We start from the raw sequence: 17,859 nt of genomic DNA, 5'->3' as shown, positions 1-17,859 counted from the left end.
ATCACTGTCACAGTCCATTAAGAAGCCACAATGAATCAGTGCAGTACAAATAAAATGTTTACCACGAGGCTTTACCAAGGCAACAGTCTCGTATAACTGTTACAAAACAGCTTTGACTTTAAAATATATATTCAAATACCTAGTTTGAATTCAAATAGCTTGGTTTTTAAGAAGGAGGATAAAGTTTTTAATCCATTAGTGAGAAAAAGAAAAATTTCCTGCAGAAGATTGCAGCTCAGTTAGAGCCAGCTGAATCTGAAAATAGGGGTTTGCAACCCCAGGTTGCCGTAGGGTCATCCACAGGTTTCCAGCTCAAGTTCACAATCGTTTGGGATGGTGGAGGTGCGCTAATAACATACTAATTCCTGCTGTGATACCCCACCATGGGCCAGTCTGCGCTTCTTCCTCCCCCAATGTATGGTGGCAGGTGGACATGGGATAAACTGCTAAGCAGCATCCCCTGTCTGTTGGGTTTATCCTTCCTCATCTGCTTTCCCAACACTGTGCTCCATAACGATGTTGAATTAAAAGGCATGAGTTAACCCTCGCTTCCCATCAACATGCATCTTTCTCATATTTTAATTTCCCGCTTGCTTAACTTTAGTTAAGCTGCTTTTTGGAGGGGTATTGAGACATCTTGAGTGTCAAAATTCAGACCCACCCGCTGCACTTCAATTCACGGGATAAATAATGAGAGGACCACAATATGACAATTTTGCCCTTCAGCTATTTCAAGGAGCAGCATTTTTAGATAATTAATGGGAATGAGACATATAGTAAAACCAGGGAGACAAAGTTTTATGATTCCTAAGGAATTCAATACAGAAGACCAATATTAACCTGCTTGTTTTTGCAGTGTTTTTCAGCAAATAAACATTTTTTTAAAATTCTATTTTGTTAGCATTGCTGTTGTCATTTCAGAGTTGAAAAAATGTTTAAGGCAGAAAGTCCAAACAGAAACAAAAGTATTTTGAAAGCTGCTTATGTTTGGAGTTTTGCTGATGGTTCTGTGAATGTTTTTTTAAACTGCCAGCAAAATAACATATTTAGATGTTTGGGTTTTTTTAAAAAATACACCTTGGGGGAGATGGATTATACATTGAGCACTGTCATCAAACCCATGTTACCCTCACTGGTTTATGTGGTGCAAACCTGGCTGCAGGGAGTGAAACTCCTCATTTCAAAGCCACCTTTGTGTTTCTGCTCCCCTGACGTGACCTTTGGCAGGGTTTTGGCCTCTCGGCGCCACAGCTGATGTGGGATACGTAGCACTCCAAACACACAATCTATTTTCCACCTTTTTTCAAATGTTCTCAGTATAAACACAGCAGTCAAAGGAAGAAAATTAGGTTTTCTGAAGTTTAACCGTTGGGTTGGTCTCCAGCATCGAGGTTTCTCCATGAAGTCTGTGTCAACGTTTGTTTGGGCTTTAAAAGCTTCTCAGTTTTTGATGGTGGTCGGGAACAGAAGCTCCAATTGATGTTGGTGACTGACAAAGTAAAGTCAGTGGACCAAAGCTTGGGTGTCAGCACCCAAACTTGGATATCTGAAGTTGCAAAGCTCATGTTTTCTTTGCACGGTGGGTGAGGTGTCCCCTAGCGTGCTGTGGAGGAGGACTTCAACGCAACGTGGTGGCACATGAGGAGTGCCGAAAGCAGGGCAAGGCGTCTGAAGCTCTTGTAGTTGGCACAGATGATGGTGGCACAAGGCTAGGTCCTGCACAGTGCCCAGATGTTGTGCATGCATCTGGCCACCCTTGGAGGGGTGTCCATCTGAGCTGCTCTGCTTTGGCCATTCCCACCAAACAAAGTTTTGGCTCTTTGGGTGTAATATTGGGAAGTAAGAAAGCTGATTTTTTCCTCCAATTAGTGGAATACTGTGAGTTTATGAGCTGTGAGTTGTTTCTGTGCACAATGGAAGGTTGTGACAGAAACCTCTCTGGGAAGGATGAGGTGCAGAAATTCAGATTTCAAACACCCACAGCTCATTCTAGCCACAATGTCACCACTGCAAACAAAGCAGAAAAGAAGGAGAAAGCAAATGCAGTGTGTGGTGCTACACTTGTGTAATGGCTAGCGGAGGAAATTAATTGCACAAATAACTTTTCTGAGGGGTATGGTATTGGGTGATCGCTGAGAGCACCCAGTCTGGTTTGTACATGTGCTCAGACAAGCCCATTTGTTTGGGTCTATCAGTGGGAGGTTTTGGTTGGTGAGAACTTGTGATTTTGGTCTCAGGGAGCACAGTGACTCAAAAAAGCAGTTATTGTCAAAATTTGGTGCTATTCGTTGTTGCAGCTAATGCCTCACTGTTTCTAATTTTGTCAATATTCAATGCAAGTTTGGTCTCATAAAAATCCAATTACTCCTCAAGAGAGCTTTAATTACATGGGGTGTTTCTCCACTCAAGGCTGGGGCAGCGCATTGGCATTCTGCACAGGATGGAGGATTTCATAAAGCAGGATATTTACTTTTTTTAGAGCATAATCTGACTCGATCATGGGATGCTCTGCGCCTCTGCTAGTTCTTCTGCGGGGTACATTGAGCACATCAGGGAGTCTTATCAATGTCTTACCATATCAAACCCACTGAGTGGGTTTGAAAAAAACATTTTTTTTCCCCTTGGCGCTAGGATTTTTTCTTAGCTTTAAGTAAAATCGGCAATAGAAGAAAGGGGAATAAATAAAAAAAGAGATTTTTATAGAAGCTGCTATTACTGGGCAAACTGGAGATTTCCAGGAGAGGCACTTCTTGTGCTGATGGGCCACATAGGAGGACTTTAAAGAGAGGAAGAGCTTCCAGGACTTGTGTTAATGTAGGTGGGAAAAGGTATTTTGTGAAAGATGCAAGCTTCTCTGTATGCTGAGGTTGATTTTAACCTAAACATGTGAAGGCCATTTAGACACAGAGTAGTACATGCATTGGATTAAAATCTGGCTCTAGTGTTGCATAGAAACTGGCCTTGTTTAGGGTTTGGTTTGGGGTTTTTACACAATTTTATTTTCAATTTTATCTTTTTTCTAAGGGGAAATGATAGGTTGGAGTGATGGTAACAGTTAATACAGAGCTCTGACCGTTTAATACCTAGATTTCAGTATGTTCAATGTACGTTAGATATTCACTGTATCTACATCTAGCTTGGACCCACCAAACAGCTTTCATTTATACTTGAGTAACATTTTTCTAAGAAATCTGATTTATGTTGTTTCACTCCAGTAGTGTAAATTTAGAATGTCTTTCCACTTTCAACTATTCTAGACATGCTTAGTCACCCTAAGTATTAAAACCTGGATTAGTTGAAGATGATGGTAATGTTGATGGCAATGGAGAGCTTAAGGATGGGAGCAAGATGCAGTGTTCACTATTTGATCCCAGTTCAGATGTTGAAGTTCTTGCTCTTCCTAAAATCAAGACAAATGCAAGTCTGCTATTCTGTCTGCATTGTCCAAATTGCTCTTAAATCAAGGAGTTGGTTTATATGTGGAGGGGTAAGTATTTATCAATCCATAGTGATATATTTTACTTCACATTTGAAATGTGAAGATCGTGTGGGTGTCCCATGCTTTGGGAGAAATACTTTATTTTCTGCTGATCTACCTGGCCAGCCACGCAGGGAAGCAGAGCCAGCGAGACGTTCTTTTTAGGAGACCATGTATCTTAAGTGGCTCATTTTGGAGATTTGGGGTTGGAGGTAGGTCAGAAATGAGATCTGACAGCCTCTTCCCATTACCGCTTCCTAAAACGGGACTGCACCAGGAGCACAGACAAGTCATGGGTGTCACTGGGATGGCTCTTGGCTTGTCAATGGCCAACAAGATGGACTAGCCAGAAACCGTCATGCTAATTTTACAGGTCTAGCCTAGAAATTGTTTTAAATTTCTGTTGAGTTTCATTCAGTTCAAAATCCATGTATTGACCCCCTAATCCATCCAAAATGCTATTTAAACCCATCCTCTCCAGCCTTCCTAATGTTACATGATGTTATGTGATATAGAAGCATGAAGGGAAAGAGTTGCCCAGATGGGCTGTAGCTCACACAGGTGAGATCAAGCCCTTTCCAATGTTACTTAGTTGAACTCAATGATCCCTTTAAGTTCTTGGTGAGAAAATGAGGATTATAAAGGAAAACAGATGATTACACAGGTATCCTTGTTGCAAAGGTTTTCTAGTATGCTGTATTAGTTTGTAACAAACCAATTAGATTTAAAAAAAAACAAAACCAAAAAACTATTAGTTCAGCTCCTTAATATTCTGTTAATCACAAAAGATGTTTGAAAAAAAATCCCAAGTATTGTTAGAAATAAGGGTGCTCCTGATCCTGAAAACTCTTATTTAACACTATACTAGAGACCAGAAGCTGGCAGTTGTCTGAGGCAAGGATCCGAGAGTTAACAAGTTGGCATTATGCAGAATTTGCAAGGGAGAAAAAAGGAGTTACAGACAAATAAAGGTTGAGGGGTCAGAGGATGGGCTGGTCTGAGGTGCTGGAAACGCTCCACTGACACTGTGCTGGCTTACAGCAGTTGAGAAACGCTCCAGGGACTTTGAAATACTAATTGGGCTGGCTCTCTAATTTCATTTTTTTATTTTCCCTCCTCCTGTCGGGCTTGCCTTGGTGTTGATGAAGTAAATTTAAGGGAAATTCGAGTTTATGTAATATGTACATGACTTTTTCTTGCTTATACGTATTTCGGGTTTGTTTCCTATTAAAACATTTTGGTTAAGGACCTGTTCTACTTTCTCTGAGAAAGCTAATTAAAGCTTTCTCTTTTTTGGGTTTTTTTTTTCCTGCCTGACACATTCTTTCTGTAAATATAATGCTGTGGCTTTGAGTTCAGAGTTGAGCTCCACTAGAAAGACTTGGAACATTTATTTTACAAGTATTTAAATGCTTATAGGAGTTAAACCATGTATAGGACAGATACTGAAATCAAAACCATGAATGTTATGAATATTAATGGAAGAATTAAAATTTTCTTTTTAAGAAAACCTTCAATCTTTAATTTCAGATGTGTTGCATGTGCCAAAAAAGTAGAAAACCCAAGACACTTATTTTTTAATTACTTATTTTTATTTTATCACTTATTTTCTTAGGAAGAAACCTCTTATTGGAGCACTTAACTATCCTCTGATAAACACATGAGTGTTTGGGTCGCAAGCTTGGCTTGCACTCTGCATCCCCATGGGCATCCCTGCATTGCTAAGGATGCAACCCCTTAATAGTTTAGACTGGGAAAATTCTTTATTATGTGGGAAAATGGGGTACCCGGGGGCCGGGGGTTTATTCAAGAGGTGATAAAGCAGCTCTCACTCCATAAAGAAGTACCTTAAGGGCCCGGTGTTACTTTATAAAACAACAGTCTAGTTAGCATGACAAATGCTTTAAATTTTGTAGCATTTATAATTCATCAAAGCTGAGTCTTTACCCCATTTGCCAAAGCTTATGAAATATACATTTGTGGCTTGCTGGTATATGAGTGTTCCCAGCAGTAATTTCTCGTCTTTATCATCGCTGTTTTCTTGAGCACCGACTTTCTCAAGCTTTGATGCCAAACTGGGACCTCGATGCCTTCGCTTATAACCTTTTTTTCCCCCCCTGTACACACAAGACCCTTGTAACTATTAGCTTTTCTGCCTGGTTATCTCGGCCTTGGCAGGTCATACAGCTGTATTTCTGCAGCCTGTGTTTCTATTCAGGTTTTCTCCGTTCCATTTTTATGCTGGGTTTCAGCTCTTGTTTTCTGCTGGAGAGAAGAAAATGTAAGAATAGTTAACATAGTCTCGTCAACTCTGCCAGCTAGGAATTAATTTCTGTGTTTTGCTTTAATTTTGTTGTGGTCTGAAGGAGCTATGTCTTAAGAAGTATGCTCAAAAACCTATGTGATGCTTAGGTTTCAGTGAAATCTATCTGAGATACTAAAATAGCTTTCATCACTGAACTTTGGTATCGCGTCTGAAAATATGGTATTCTGTCCAGAGTCCCTTTCTCTTGGGAGAAAATTCTAAAAACAAAAAGATTCAAGTTCTAAGCCCAAATCCAGGGTGTTACACTAGTTGCATAATATTTTTTTATTCATTTGTGACTGCAAAGGTGGGATAAAAATATTTAATACCTATTTTAAAGGCATTCTGGAAATTCTTTGACCAGTATATACAGGGCTTTGAAGCTAGAATTTAAGAAGATGCCAACAAAATGTTGTTCTCTCCATCAGAAGGATCCCCTTCAACAGAGTCTGACTTCCAACAGCTTGCTAGAGCTCAGCCATTGAATTAAATCTTGCAAATGCAAGTCCAGAAGAAGCAGTGGGGTCAGTCTAAAGCTAGTCAAGATACATGGAACCTGCTTGCTCTACTGCTTTTCTTTTTTGTGATTTTAATTCAAATATTATTCCTTTGTGTGTGCCATGACACCATTGTAAAGCTGTAGGAATTGTTGATTTTCCTCATATTGTTCTTGGACTGGTTTTCTCTAGATGAAATGGAGCTTGTGTTACTAAAATGTGAATCAGCTATACCATGAATATGTGCAACATTTGCCAAAGTGCTTCTTCAGATGACTTTGTGTAATGGTACTGTATGTACCTAAGAACATATTGCTACCTTATACATGGCCAGCTAAAAGCAAGAGGCTTGTAATTATTTTTATTTGCATGTGTCATAAGTGAGCACTTATGCACTTTGCCTGCTTTGCACAGTGCTTTCAGTCTAAATGGACAGAAATAATTCGGTTAGAAGGGCAAAGCACACGGATGGGTTGATTTGTGTTAGAAAAGGAGGATTTAAGAGGAAGAGCATTGTTAGAGGAGGAGGAAGGACAGGTTGATTCAAGCAAGAATAATTGTGGTAAGGCCAGGTGGAATTAGCCGTGAAAGAAATAAGTTGAAATACATAAAGACGAAGATGTGGACTGCAGGAAGGGCATGGGGAGAGGTGCTGATGAGGAGGAGGTCAAGCGAAATGAAAGCTCTGCGCAATTGGGCACTCAAGGAGGGACTAGAGGAGTACGATTTGAATGTTAGAAGAAGGACGTGCAGTATTTTGAATGATATTAGAGCCCAGGGAAAAAAAAAAATACAGTAGGCAGGAGTTGCTAAAGTAAGAGGCAGCTTCGGATCCTTCAAAACTCAAATTTGTTCTCCTTCCATTCCTTCTGTGGGAAGGTTGGGAGGACTCATGGGTGGGAATCAGGCAGCAGGACTGTGAGTCTCAGTGCTAAGTGGTTGGTGCAGTTGTAACTGGTGACTAAGACGAAGAAATGGTCTTTTAGGAAGAAGGTTTTGTCATTTTGAATGTGTTATTTGGCCAGAAGTTGAGAGTAAGCTATAAGGCAGTTATCAGCTGAAAATTGCACAAAAGTCATATAAGCAGTAGCAGTTTAGTATGTCTAATGAATATAGGTTGCCCATACTAAAATTGGAAACCTTTTGACCAGTATTTTCAATGATTAGATTTTTGGGTGCCTACAAGATTCCACTTGAGAGGGTACGATCCCAACACCTTATAAAATCAGGCCCTTTCAAGGAGTCTCAACCTGGATGCTCAAAAATGTGCATCCTCAAAATCTGCTATCCAGAAACACCCCGCATAAGAAGTAAAACTCTGTGAGTTTGTGTCCACGGCCTCATCCAGGCTTTTTTTCCTCTTCCCACTCTGGCACATGGAAATAGGAAAAATGCTGCGGTTTTTAGATCTATCAGAGCCCATTCAGGATCTGGGCAACCCACAGGTTAAGGCTTCCTGACCCACCTTCTCTGGTCCCTTTTCTGAAGACTGACGTGATAATATTCTGTATTTGTGATTCTGATCGAGAACTTTATTTTTAAATTTATTAATCTTCTGGAGGGTCTGAAGAATATTAATTACTAACATACTTCTTTGACGTTCTGATTTTATTTACCCAGAATTTTTCTGGGGATGGTGAAAGCATCCACAGCCTAACTATATGTATTTTAAAGAACTAACCTAATTAATTCCATATTATAGTTCACTTAGATATGTTTTCTTTTTCCTGGGACAATTACTTTTCATTAATTAATATCCCCATACGCCCAGTGCTCCCAAAGCAAGGAGTTGTTTTTCTCAGATGTAGCAGATACATTTACATGAGCCTTTACCTATTTATTTTCATGTTGGAGTCTGTTATCAGTCTGTAAGTGGCACCAAAAAGATTGAGTGTAAAGATAAATAAATAAACGCAGATCAATAAAATACCCTTGAAAGAAAACATCTGAAGCTTACCCAAATTCTAGGATTCTGATTAATTCCTCTGTCTTAGCTCAAATCCTTCCTTGCTGTTGTTTATACATACCTTGGGATTAAAAGATGTGGCGGTCTTTTCTGGGGCTTTGTGCTTTAGTGTAGCTTCAAAGAACACCTGAGCCAGAGTGCAGGGGCATTTTTGGGGAGGTTTTGTCACAAATCAGTGCTGGGGCACAGCAGACCTGATGCCTGCAGCTCTCCACAGGGGCTTGATTAGAAAAAAACAGCAGTCATTTGTCCAGTAGGAGATGTAGGTGAAGATGTTAGGTGGGAAGCTCTTAGCATTCCCCTGCCTCTGCTTGCTTTTGAACTGATGTTTGTTGAATTTGCAGAGGGTAGAGCATCTCTGAAGAAAATTCCAGGGTTGGGGGGGGGGCTAAATATGTATGTAGAGTCTTTATTTAGAACGCACCAGCTTTTATTGTTTTGGTGATGTATAAATGCATATTGGTTTTGATGGGGTAATATAAGGGATGAAGCTATCCTGTTAAGTTTAGATGCAAGTGTTGATAAGCTGTGACATAAATTTAGCAAGGAATATTCCACAAAACAAGGCAAAAAAGATGGATTAAACTACTATAATAACAGGAGAAGAGCATAAATTATTTGTTGGATAAAGCCCTTGCTAGCAAAGCTGGAAAAATAACAAAACCAATGAAAAAAATGAAAAAGAACTATTTTTACAACAGGCATATTACTGCAGTTTAGTTCATGTGCTGTATTCTCTGTTGAAAGTTCCTCTGTCTGGTTTACTTAGTATAAATGGATTTAGGCTGCGAGGATAATTCATCTGGGCAAAAGCTGGCACTAGCACAGTAAGAAGAAAAATGGGCAAGCCATAAACAGTTCCATTTTAATTATTATATTCCTTGACACAGGCCAATTTTTAAATCATGCCCAGTGTCAAACTGGGATAAAATGGGTCCAGGGTTATGTTTCCTTAAGTGTTATCTTGCAAAACTGCCAATCTGCCTGCTGAATTAACAGTCTCTGATTCTGTTTGTTCCTCTTAATTTTATTTTTTTTACAGACACATTATGAAAGCGGAGAGTATATTATACGACAAGGTGCTCGAGGGGACACTTTCTTTATAATCAGCAAAGGAAAGGTAAGTTGACACCCTTCGCAGGCAAGTGGGACAATGACAGCAATGGTGGTGATGTGCTCTCAAAATTCAGTGCCAGCCAGCACTTTCTCTCTCCCCTCCCCAAGGCACAAATGCTGCAACACTTGACATTTAATTAAACTTCTTGGCGCTGTATCAGTAGGGAAGAGTGGCCTGAAGGGGAAAAAATAGATCTCATGCTGTTTTATTCGTGTGCTCACAGTGGACACTTTGGGGTTGAAAACAGTTGTTGAGTCTCTTGGTAAATGACCAAAAAGCTCGAGTTTCTTTTTTAACAGTATACCCTACAATACTCAACGTTTTCTTTGCTAAGAATCCCTCTTACAAGGCTGACTTCCAGACTTCATTCCCATGGCTATAGCTTCTCAGCTTCTCCAGATTAAATAATAGAAAGCCAGAGAAGTCTGAGCTTTCTCCTTGGGGAAGAAAAAAGGTCGACGTTTCTGTTCCACTGCTCACAGGGAAAATATGCTTTTTGACCCCTTTTCCCATAAAATCCTGATGGGATTTTATAGATAAGAGTTTTTTCCTTCCATTCAACTTTTTTTATTTTTTCAGATGGCCTAATAGTATTACACTTGAGAAACATTTGGCTTCTTTCCCTGTAGCAGGATGGAAATATTCAAGGGAATACACAGTGATTTCCCACTGCGGATGAGATGTGATACATTGAAAGTAAACACAACTGGATAAATATGCTTGAAAGTAGGCTAACCCCAGCCTCCTGGTTCATGGATCTGATGTTTGCACCAAGGCACATATATATTAATGCTGGCCTTGCATAATTAAGGGTAGCAAAAACCCCATGGCATCTGCAGAGGAAGAGTGTGGGTGTTGTACACGCTGTTGGGTTGTTTCTCAAGGCAGCTGTCAGCTCTCGGGTACTAAAACTAGATTTTCACCATCATCTTCCACTCTCTATCTCTGGGAGCCAATCTACATCGGAAGGAAAAAATGGTCTATTTCAGATTAATAAGATAGTCATGGACAAATTTCTGAAATGAAGATAATTATGGACTGCAGAAAGCCAAGTCTGATGGTATTCCCTCAAGCCCTTTTGCTTCCCTCCACTCAGAAGTAATATTTCCTCTTCTCCCAGAATAAGGACAACCATGATGCACGCTTCAAATCCTTTTTTTTTTTTGCCCTTTTTTAATGGGCAAAAATAATGGGACAGTGCGCCTCCCTCCCTCGTCGAGTATTTGAAGCCCTCCTTGCCATGTTGGCCAGCCTGTTGGCAATGATGCTTTTGCCCCACTTGGTCAGGTGGATCCCATCCCTTCCTAGCATCCTTGATCTCCAGAGAGAGGCCCTTGGTTGTAAAAAACAAATCGCTGTTGTTGACACCAGCTGGGCAACCGATTGTTGACCTGCACCTCCTCAAGCCCTTACACCTCACCTGCAGGATGGAAGAGAAAAACACCCATGCCCTTGCCCATTGCTCCAGAGCCCTGTGCTTGAGACGCTCCTTGGCTTTATCCCTGGCCTTTGCTACTTTATCTTACTGTGACAGCTGACGGCCAGAAAAAGGGAGCTAAAATAAAACAACGCACATGGGCTTGTTGAGAAATTCCCAGACCCGCAGCTGGATCCTGATGGCTTGACAGGAATTCCCACAGGGACGTTAAATTCTGCGGTTTTCTCTCCCAAGCTTCCCGATTTGCAAAAGAGATATCAGTGACTGATAGAAGATGGACAGAGTTGGAGAGTGTTTAATTTTAATGCCTGTATTGAGACACAAGAGCTATACAGTGAATGTAAGAACTAACCCATGCTAAGGATACAGCCCAGGATAGGAGGAATAGAGCCTTAGCAGTGAAACATGGAATAAATAGCAATGAAATACACAATTAACAAATCAATGTATGCTGCCTGGGACTTTCTGAAGCAGGGGCACATAATGTCCCATGCTAAAACCTGACCCAGGCAGCTTAATAAGCCAGAAAAAATTCTGGCTGCAGCTTATGTACCTGAGGCTTCACATGTACTTTCTGCATTCAGCAGCATCGCATGGCTATTATTGGTGAAAGGTACTTTTAATAAAAACTCTGCCTTGCCTTTTATGTCAGAGCGTCTATAGTGACAGTCAAGTGAACAGAGAAGATTTTTTACATTTCTGAGTCCAGCACTTCGCTCAGAAATGCTTAGAAAGACTTCTGCTCTGTTTTTTTTCAGCCCATGCTCTATGGATGTTTCTTTTAGGAGCAAAAACCTTTTCCCCTTTTTCTTCCTCAACTCCATCCACCACACTTGATCCCACTCCTGAGCTCGTTTAGTTTATTTATTATAGCGTGTTTCCTTGAGTCCAAGTGAATAGAAATCAGAAGTGTGTTCCAAACACCCTGCATGCAGAAATCTGTTGAATAATACGTCAGATGAAAACAGCTCGGTCCCTTCTGCTTGCTAAATGCTGCTGCTCCGTGCCTGCTCTGTACCTTTGCCTTTACCCAGAGACGGCGTGTGCCATGCTGTGCCACTGTACACCATTTTCCCTTTAAAAGCCATGGTGTGGCACCAATTTAATGCCGGACTGTGCAGGTTCTTCATTGGTGCCATGGCTGTTCAAATGGCTCACCGCTTTGAACCATGTAGATTATCACAGTCCCGTAATCCCTCAGCACTCATTGCTTAGGATCAGTGGAGGTCACGGAGAAAGAGTTTAAATATGTATTAAAGTTCCCTTTGTTTGTCCAAGTTTTTTTTCATCAGCTGCAAATCTTCCTGGCTTGTCCATTACGTGTTCCCTACCCTTATCTGATCTTTGATGAGTCACTGCAGATGTTAAATGTAGTGTGGTGTAGACTGAGCGCTCATTAATGACTCAAACCCACTGGTTTCACCATCCATAAAAGAGAAGGGAGAAGGTGCGGGCTACAATTGTAAATAGTGAAATTAAACTAGAATGTCTCTAAAACCGAAAGGATGTGTCTGACGTCCCTGATTTTGGCTTTGTGAATTTGCATATGCAAAAGCTCTGATTAAAGCTAAACAGTCTGAAAAAGAGAAGCAGATGAGAGGTTTTCCCATGTATGTGAGGTACCTCCAGAGAGTTGCTCATCCAAATTAAATTTTGGACAACTCAGGCTTTGGAAATGCCTGTCCCTCTCCATTGACCATAGACAGAGACTGGACAACTAGCTTTATAGATGGTTAACATCAGGAGAGGTGATCCCCACCGTGCACTGATAGAAGGGGGTTGTATTTCACCTGCCTTCTCATACCGGAAGAGGTATGAGTTACCTCTGATAACAGCTGAAAAGGAAGAAATATTTCTTATAGAGGGCCATTACATCAAGAACATTCATCTTTCATGGAGCCCTTTGCATCCTGGGTAAGTCATGCCATCCTCAGCACCCAGCTGGATGTCACGGGCTTTGTCATTAGATGGCAGCTGGGATTTATATCCCATACTGGCACAGGAAACCAAAACCAAGGGTGTTCAGATGATCAATCACTATTTTTCTTCTGAAATCGTTTCAGAAAATAAAAAGGACGCCCCGGCGACAGGAAATCATCACAGATGTGAAGTCATCTTCCTGTTGCAGTGCCAGCTTCTTCAACTTAGGCTTACACTAGGTTATACTACCCATGGTTTTACAGTGGGTAGAAAGTCTGCTTTCCATCAGCAGCATTTGCTTTTCTCTTTCACTGCAAAAATAAAAAATTAAAAAATAAGATGGTATTTTCCTTTAAACTTCAATGAAAATACTTGATTTTTACTCCAGCTAGAGTTATCCCCTCCCTGAATTTGAGAGATAGTAAAAAGGAGAGGAGGCATCTTTCATCCTGTAATGCTGCAAACTGTTTCATTTCAATTAGGTCTAAATGTAGATTATTTTTATTATTCCTTTCCCTTAAGTGAACTTAGCAACGCAAGAAATCATGCAGAACAAAGCTAACAGAAGCCTATGCCATGTGTCTGTCTGATACACAGAAAATATTTGGAACCTCTTTCTGCTGCTGACTCCATACGGGCAATGACTCTGCTTCTGCAGCCAACTCCATGTTTAGAGTTAAAACATTCAAAAAACCACAAGTATTGCATTTTTGCAAGAGTAGTAGGTACCTTAGTGGAAAATAACTGCTCATTTTCTTGGATGGTTGGTTGGTAATGCTGAGGGAAGAGTGCGGGACTCTGGAGAATTACGTGGTTCCCAGAGGAGTTGCGGACCAGAGCTTTTCCTAAGAGATCCAGGAGATGACGAATCCCTCTCTGAACAAACTAGTTTTCTAAATGCTGGGGGGTTTTGGCTTTTCAACAGGTGAATGTTACTCGTGAAGACTCCCCCAGTGAAGATCCGGTCTTTCTCCGTACTCTAGGGAAGGGAGATTGGTTTGGAGAAAAAGCCCTTCAAGGGTAAGTGCTCCTTATGATGTAGCTTTCACATTGAGTTAATTTTTCAAAGACTTTTGCAGCCTTCAGAGGGCTATTGCAATTTGGAAAGAGATTGGAAGTGGGTTTACGCTTTTGGAGTTGGGTGTTGTCACGGTGTTGCATGTTGCAAGGAGGCTGCACCTTAATGGGGAAATAAGATTTGTTCTGCAGTTGAGTGGCCAAATGTAGATCTTCCTGTGTTTGTAGACATTGGAAAATAGTTTGTCTTTGTACTGTCTTCCCTGACCATGCATTTGAAGGTCAAAATGTTTGACGTTTTGCAACTCTGGAGTAGTTTTAATGTACAGTAAGAGCATAATCGTGGTCTTCTTGATGGGGTAGATGGCTGAAGGCAGGGCGGTGGTAGTGGTTTTTAAATTGTCTTATTGTGTGTATATATGATTTTGGTGGAGGTGGGAATTGTGTGTGTGTGACCTGTTTTATATAAACATTTTCCTTTGGAGATGAACTAAAAGAAGAGAAAATGTAAATCCATATTCAACAGGTGATTATTATAAAAATATGCCTTATTTCTACAGGGAGGAATAAGAATAGAAATAGTAAAACGTGCTTTAAGCAGGAATTTGGGACACCTATTCATCTTAATGGACAAACACTCATCCCATTCTGGGTACTTATCTGTGCATAAGAGCTATTGGGCTTCTCTTTGATGCTGTGATAACATGTTCAATCCCTCCTAAATCAGCCTTCTTCCAAAAAGAAGAAGGCAGAAAATTTGAAGGCCAAATTTTGTGTCACTTCTTGGCAGCCAGGGAGATGTATCCAGCACAAAACTCGAGTCTTGCCCCTGCAAATCTGTACCTTAATTATAAAATAGTATGGTTATTAAATAAATGTCCTTATTTCGGTACTTTTTTAATACTAAGATGGAGATGAACTATAATTTTAAATATCCCCCCACAAACACATAAGATAGAAACACTTTTTTCTTCATTTGTTTAGTGCCTCACAGAAACTTGACTCTTAGAGCTGGTATGTTTTTAAAACAGCACCAAATACATTGTGGCATCCGCTGTAATAGTGAGAGCAGGCAATAGCGTGCCAAACAAAATCATCTTTCGAAGACGACCCGATATGGGAAATAAAAGGGATTTCCTACCTTGCATCCCTAAACAGTTCTAGTGACACGCAGCACCACCATGATGAGAATTTCTCAGCATTTCAAATACAGTATTTTGGCTAACTGGCTAAGACTGAGATTAGTTAATTTACAATAAATACTTGTCTGCATATATTTAAATATTCAATACATAATAACTTTGATCTTCTGAAATTAAACGGAAACTTAATAATTAAGAGTATGTTCTCAACATGCGAGGAAAGCATAATACTGACATTTTTTTGCTAGGAAGACGGCATACCTGAAGTACCATACCTCCAGTTTGCTAATAAGCTCAGTAGTTCTGTAGCTAGATTTAAATTGAATAGCATGAAAATATTGTAATGTAAAGCATCCAGCAGCTTGATAAATTGCTGATAAATTGCTAATAAATTAGTATCTTTCAGGACTGTGTAAGACATCACTGTTCAGCAACTTGGGAAACCTTTAGGATGTTTCTACTACTGTAAAATACAGTTATGGCTGAAAGCTCAAGATAAAATCAAATTTTTAGTGTATTTTCTTTACTTTTTCATCTTTGACTAATTTTTCAAAACTTTACCAGGACTTGCTTAGCAATGCTTCATTACATGCTATTAAATCATGTTGTGATTTCATATGTGTACAATGTAGTAACAGCTAAAAGACATTTCTTCATGACAATATAAAATAATAGTTGCAGCGCCCGTTCAGTGTAGTGCTGCACAGCAGGAGGACAGATAACAAATATTTTCTAGTCTCTCACAGAAATATGTATACTGACATAGACATCGGGTGATGATATACATTATTCTGTTTTTCACGCTCGCACCTGATGGCACTCATTATTTCGCTGTATCCCACTGCACACTAGCAGGAACAAAACAAGTCATGAAATGATCAGCCACATCATCTTACAGTAATACTCAAGGCTCCCAACAGTTACGCTGTTCTCTTACCTTCCTGGCTAATTGGCGCCAAGATAGCAGGTGTATAATTTACAGTATAGCAATACATAATTTACAGTGTACTCAAAATCAGTTGGTTTTTGGCAATGTTTTCTTAATTGGAAAGAAAACATTTTATAAGGCTGTTTACAATAATTATTTCTATCAACAGGGAAATAACAATTCATTCAAATAAGCAAAGGAAAATAACTCAATGCAACTTTGTGGCTCACGTACAAAAACTAGCTAATAGTTACGGTGTACTGCCTTGGTGGCATCACACAGCTAAATCCTTGCACGAGAGCATCTGTTTGGACTGCGCCACATCCTCTTCCAGAGGTGATGTTTTTGGAGCGGCCATCCATCCATCTCATTGGATGGAAAACATGGTTTAGCCTGGGGCGGACAGTCTCACAGAGAATGATGGGGGAAGAAAAGAGGACAGAAAAGCTCTTTCTGTCAAAAGGCAGCTTGTTTTAAGGCTGGTTTACTGTATTTCTAGGCTGTTGTCTTTGAGAGGATTGGTTGTAATGTAGCTACTTCACTGTGGCTGGGGTGGCCACTGGTGAGGCAATACAGGGTTATGGAAACACAGTTTTATTTTGAAAGCAGCTTAGTTTGCTCGGTTGTCTATGTAAGCTATCTTTGAAAATAATGGAATTATTTGGTTTTCACTTAGAGTTTATCATCTTCAATTGTGTTGATTTATAAATCCACACGAGCATGTATTTGCAATGTAATTAAGCCAAAGTGAAACACATACTCACTTGACTGCGAGCAAAACCATAGCAGGGTGACAGCCAGTTTGAGGAGACGAGGGTGTCTTGGTGACTGGTATGAATTATTTTAGGGCACAGCGTATGGAAAAGGTGTGGAAATTTGGGAAGCCTTCCTGCCTCGGGGTTCGTGGTGGGTCAGCTTGCAGATGAGACTGCTGGAGGAAGCTCCTGCTTGGCGCAGAGAGCCCCAGCCAAAGGGTGTCCTCCCTTTGTCCTTCTCATTTGTAAAGAATAAAATACAGATTTTTTTTTGTTTGTTTATTATTATTTTTTCAAAATGTGTTTGTGGTGCATAAGAAGAAATTGTCATCTTTGGGTCGTGCAGGAGGTGCTCTGCCATGGTGACAATTTTAGTGATATTTGAGCTACTGTAACCGATTTATATATAAATTTTTTGTTACGTTCACAATGATTTAAAAATGAGTATGGTAGTACCTGTCTCCTGGGACATAACAACATATCTTCCTTTCAAGAAAATTTGTACTATTTCCCGTTTATATCTCCGCCTCTGGAGGCTCCTGTGTAGTTATTTTCCCAATGTTACAGAAACCATCTCTCCTCTAACTCCCCAAAATCCCTGGGGTATGTTTTGTGCACTGATAATTCGCAGGAGCAGTAAAACAGTATATATCTGTATGGATAGGAGTGTCAAAAGACAGTTTCCTTGTTGACCATCCAAAAACTTTATACCATATTTCCCACTTAAAATAGTGTAAATTGCTGTGATGGATGTTGTCATCGGCATCAGAAAAAAGTAGTAATGCACAGGGAAATATTAGTGCCTCTTTAAATCAGAATTGCAGCTGGCAATGTCAGAGCTTTATTTATTCATAAATTAATGTAGGAACTGAATATAATCCCGAAAACTTTTAAAAAGGTCCAGAAGCTGATGGCTGAGATGAGAATGAGACATCAATAAATAGGACATTAGAGTATTGGTAATGCTATCGATTTGTTTCTTTTTCTAATATATGGTTGTTTTCTCTTGCTGCAGCCAAGGTTATGAGTCAGACTCCAGAATTAATTGTTTTTATTAAATCTCTATAAATGCTGCAAGAGGTGCTGGGATCCCGCTCATGCTCCTCTTCTCCCTGCTCTAATTCCGAGTTTGCTTCTGTGTAGTTGCAATGATGCTACTGCTAAACTGACCTTTACATTACTCCTTTTCCCAGATAAGAACCTAAAAATTCGGTTTTTCATTAAAAACTGAATTGCCAAAACCTGGAAACTTGTTTAAGTGCCCCACCTTGCTGCCCTGCTATCTTCTTTCTTGCC

At 40.1% G+C, this 17,859-nt stretch overlaps 1 protein-coding gene across 3 annotated transcripts in view; it reads left to right on the top strand.

Moving 5' to 3' along the window:
* The window catches only part of PRKG1 (protein kinase cGMP-dependent 1), a 541,470-nt gene that overhangs the window by 402,645 nt on the left and 120,966 nt on the right, over positions 1 to 17,859 (top strand). For 2 of the 3 annotated variants that reach the window (XM_076339487.1, XM_076339486.1), the window contains exons 6-7: positions 9,289 to 9,366; positions 13,647 to 13,741. The exons of the other annotated variant lie outside the window; for it this stretch is intronic. In XM_076339487.1, coding sequence (XP_076195602.1) covers positions 9,289 to 9,366; positions 13,647 to 13,741 — 173 coding nt within the window. The remainder of the gene's footprint in view (positions 1 to 9,288; positions 9,367 to 13,646; positions 13,742 to 17,859) is intronic. 3 annotated transcript variants of the gene reach the window in all.

The sequence above is a fragment of the Aptenodytes patagonicus genome, chromosome 5, assembly GCF_965638725.1.
Source record: "Aptenodytes patagonicus chromosome 5, bAptPat1.pri.cur, whole genome shotgun sequence".
NCBI lineage: Eukaryota > Metazoa > Chordata > Aves > Sphenisciformes > Spheniscidae > Aptenodytes > Aptenodytes patagonicus.
The sequence above is the reverse complement of the archived record's forward strand: the minus strand, read 5'-3'. Positions and strand labels throughout refer to the sequence as shown.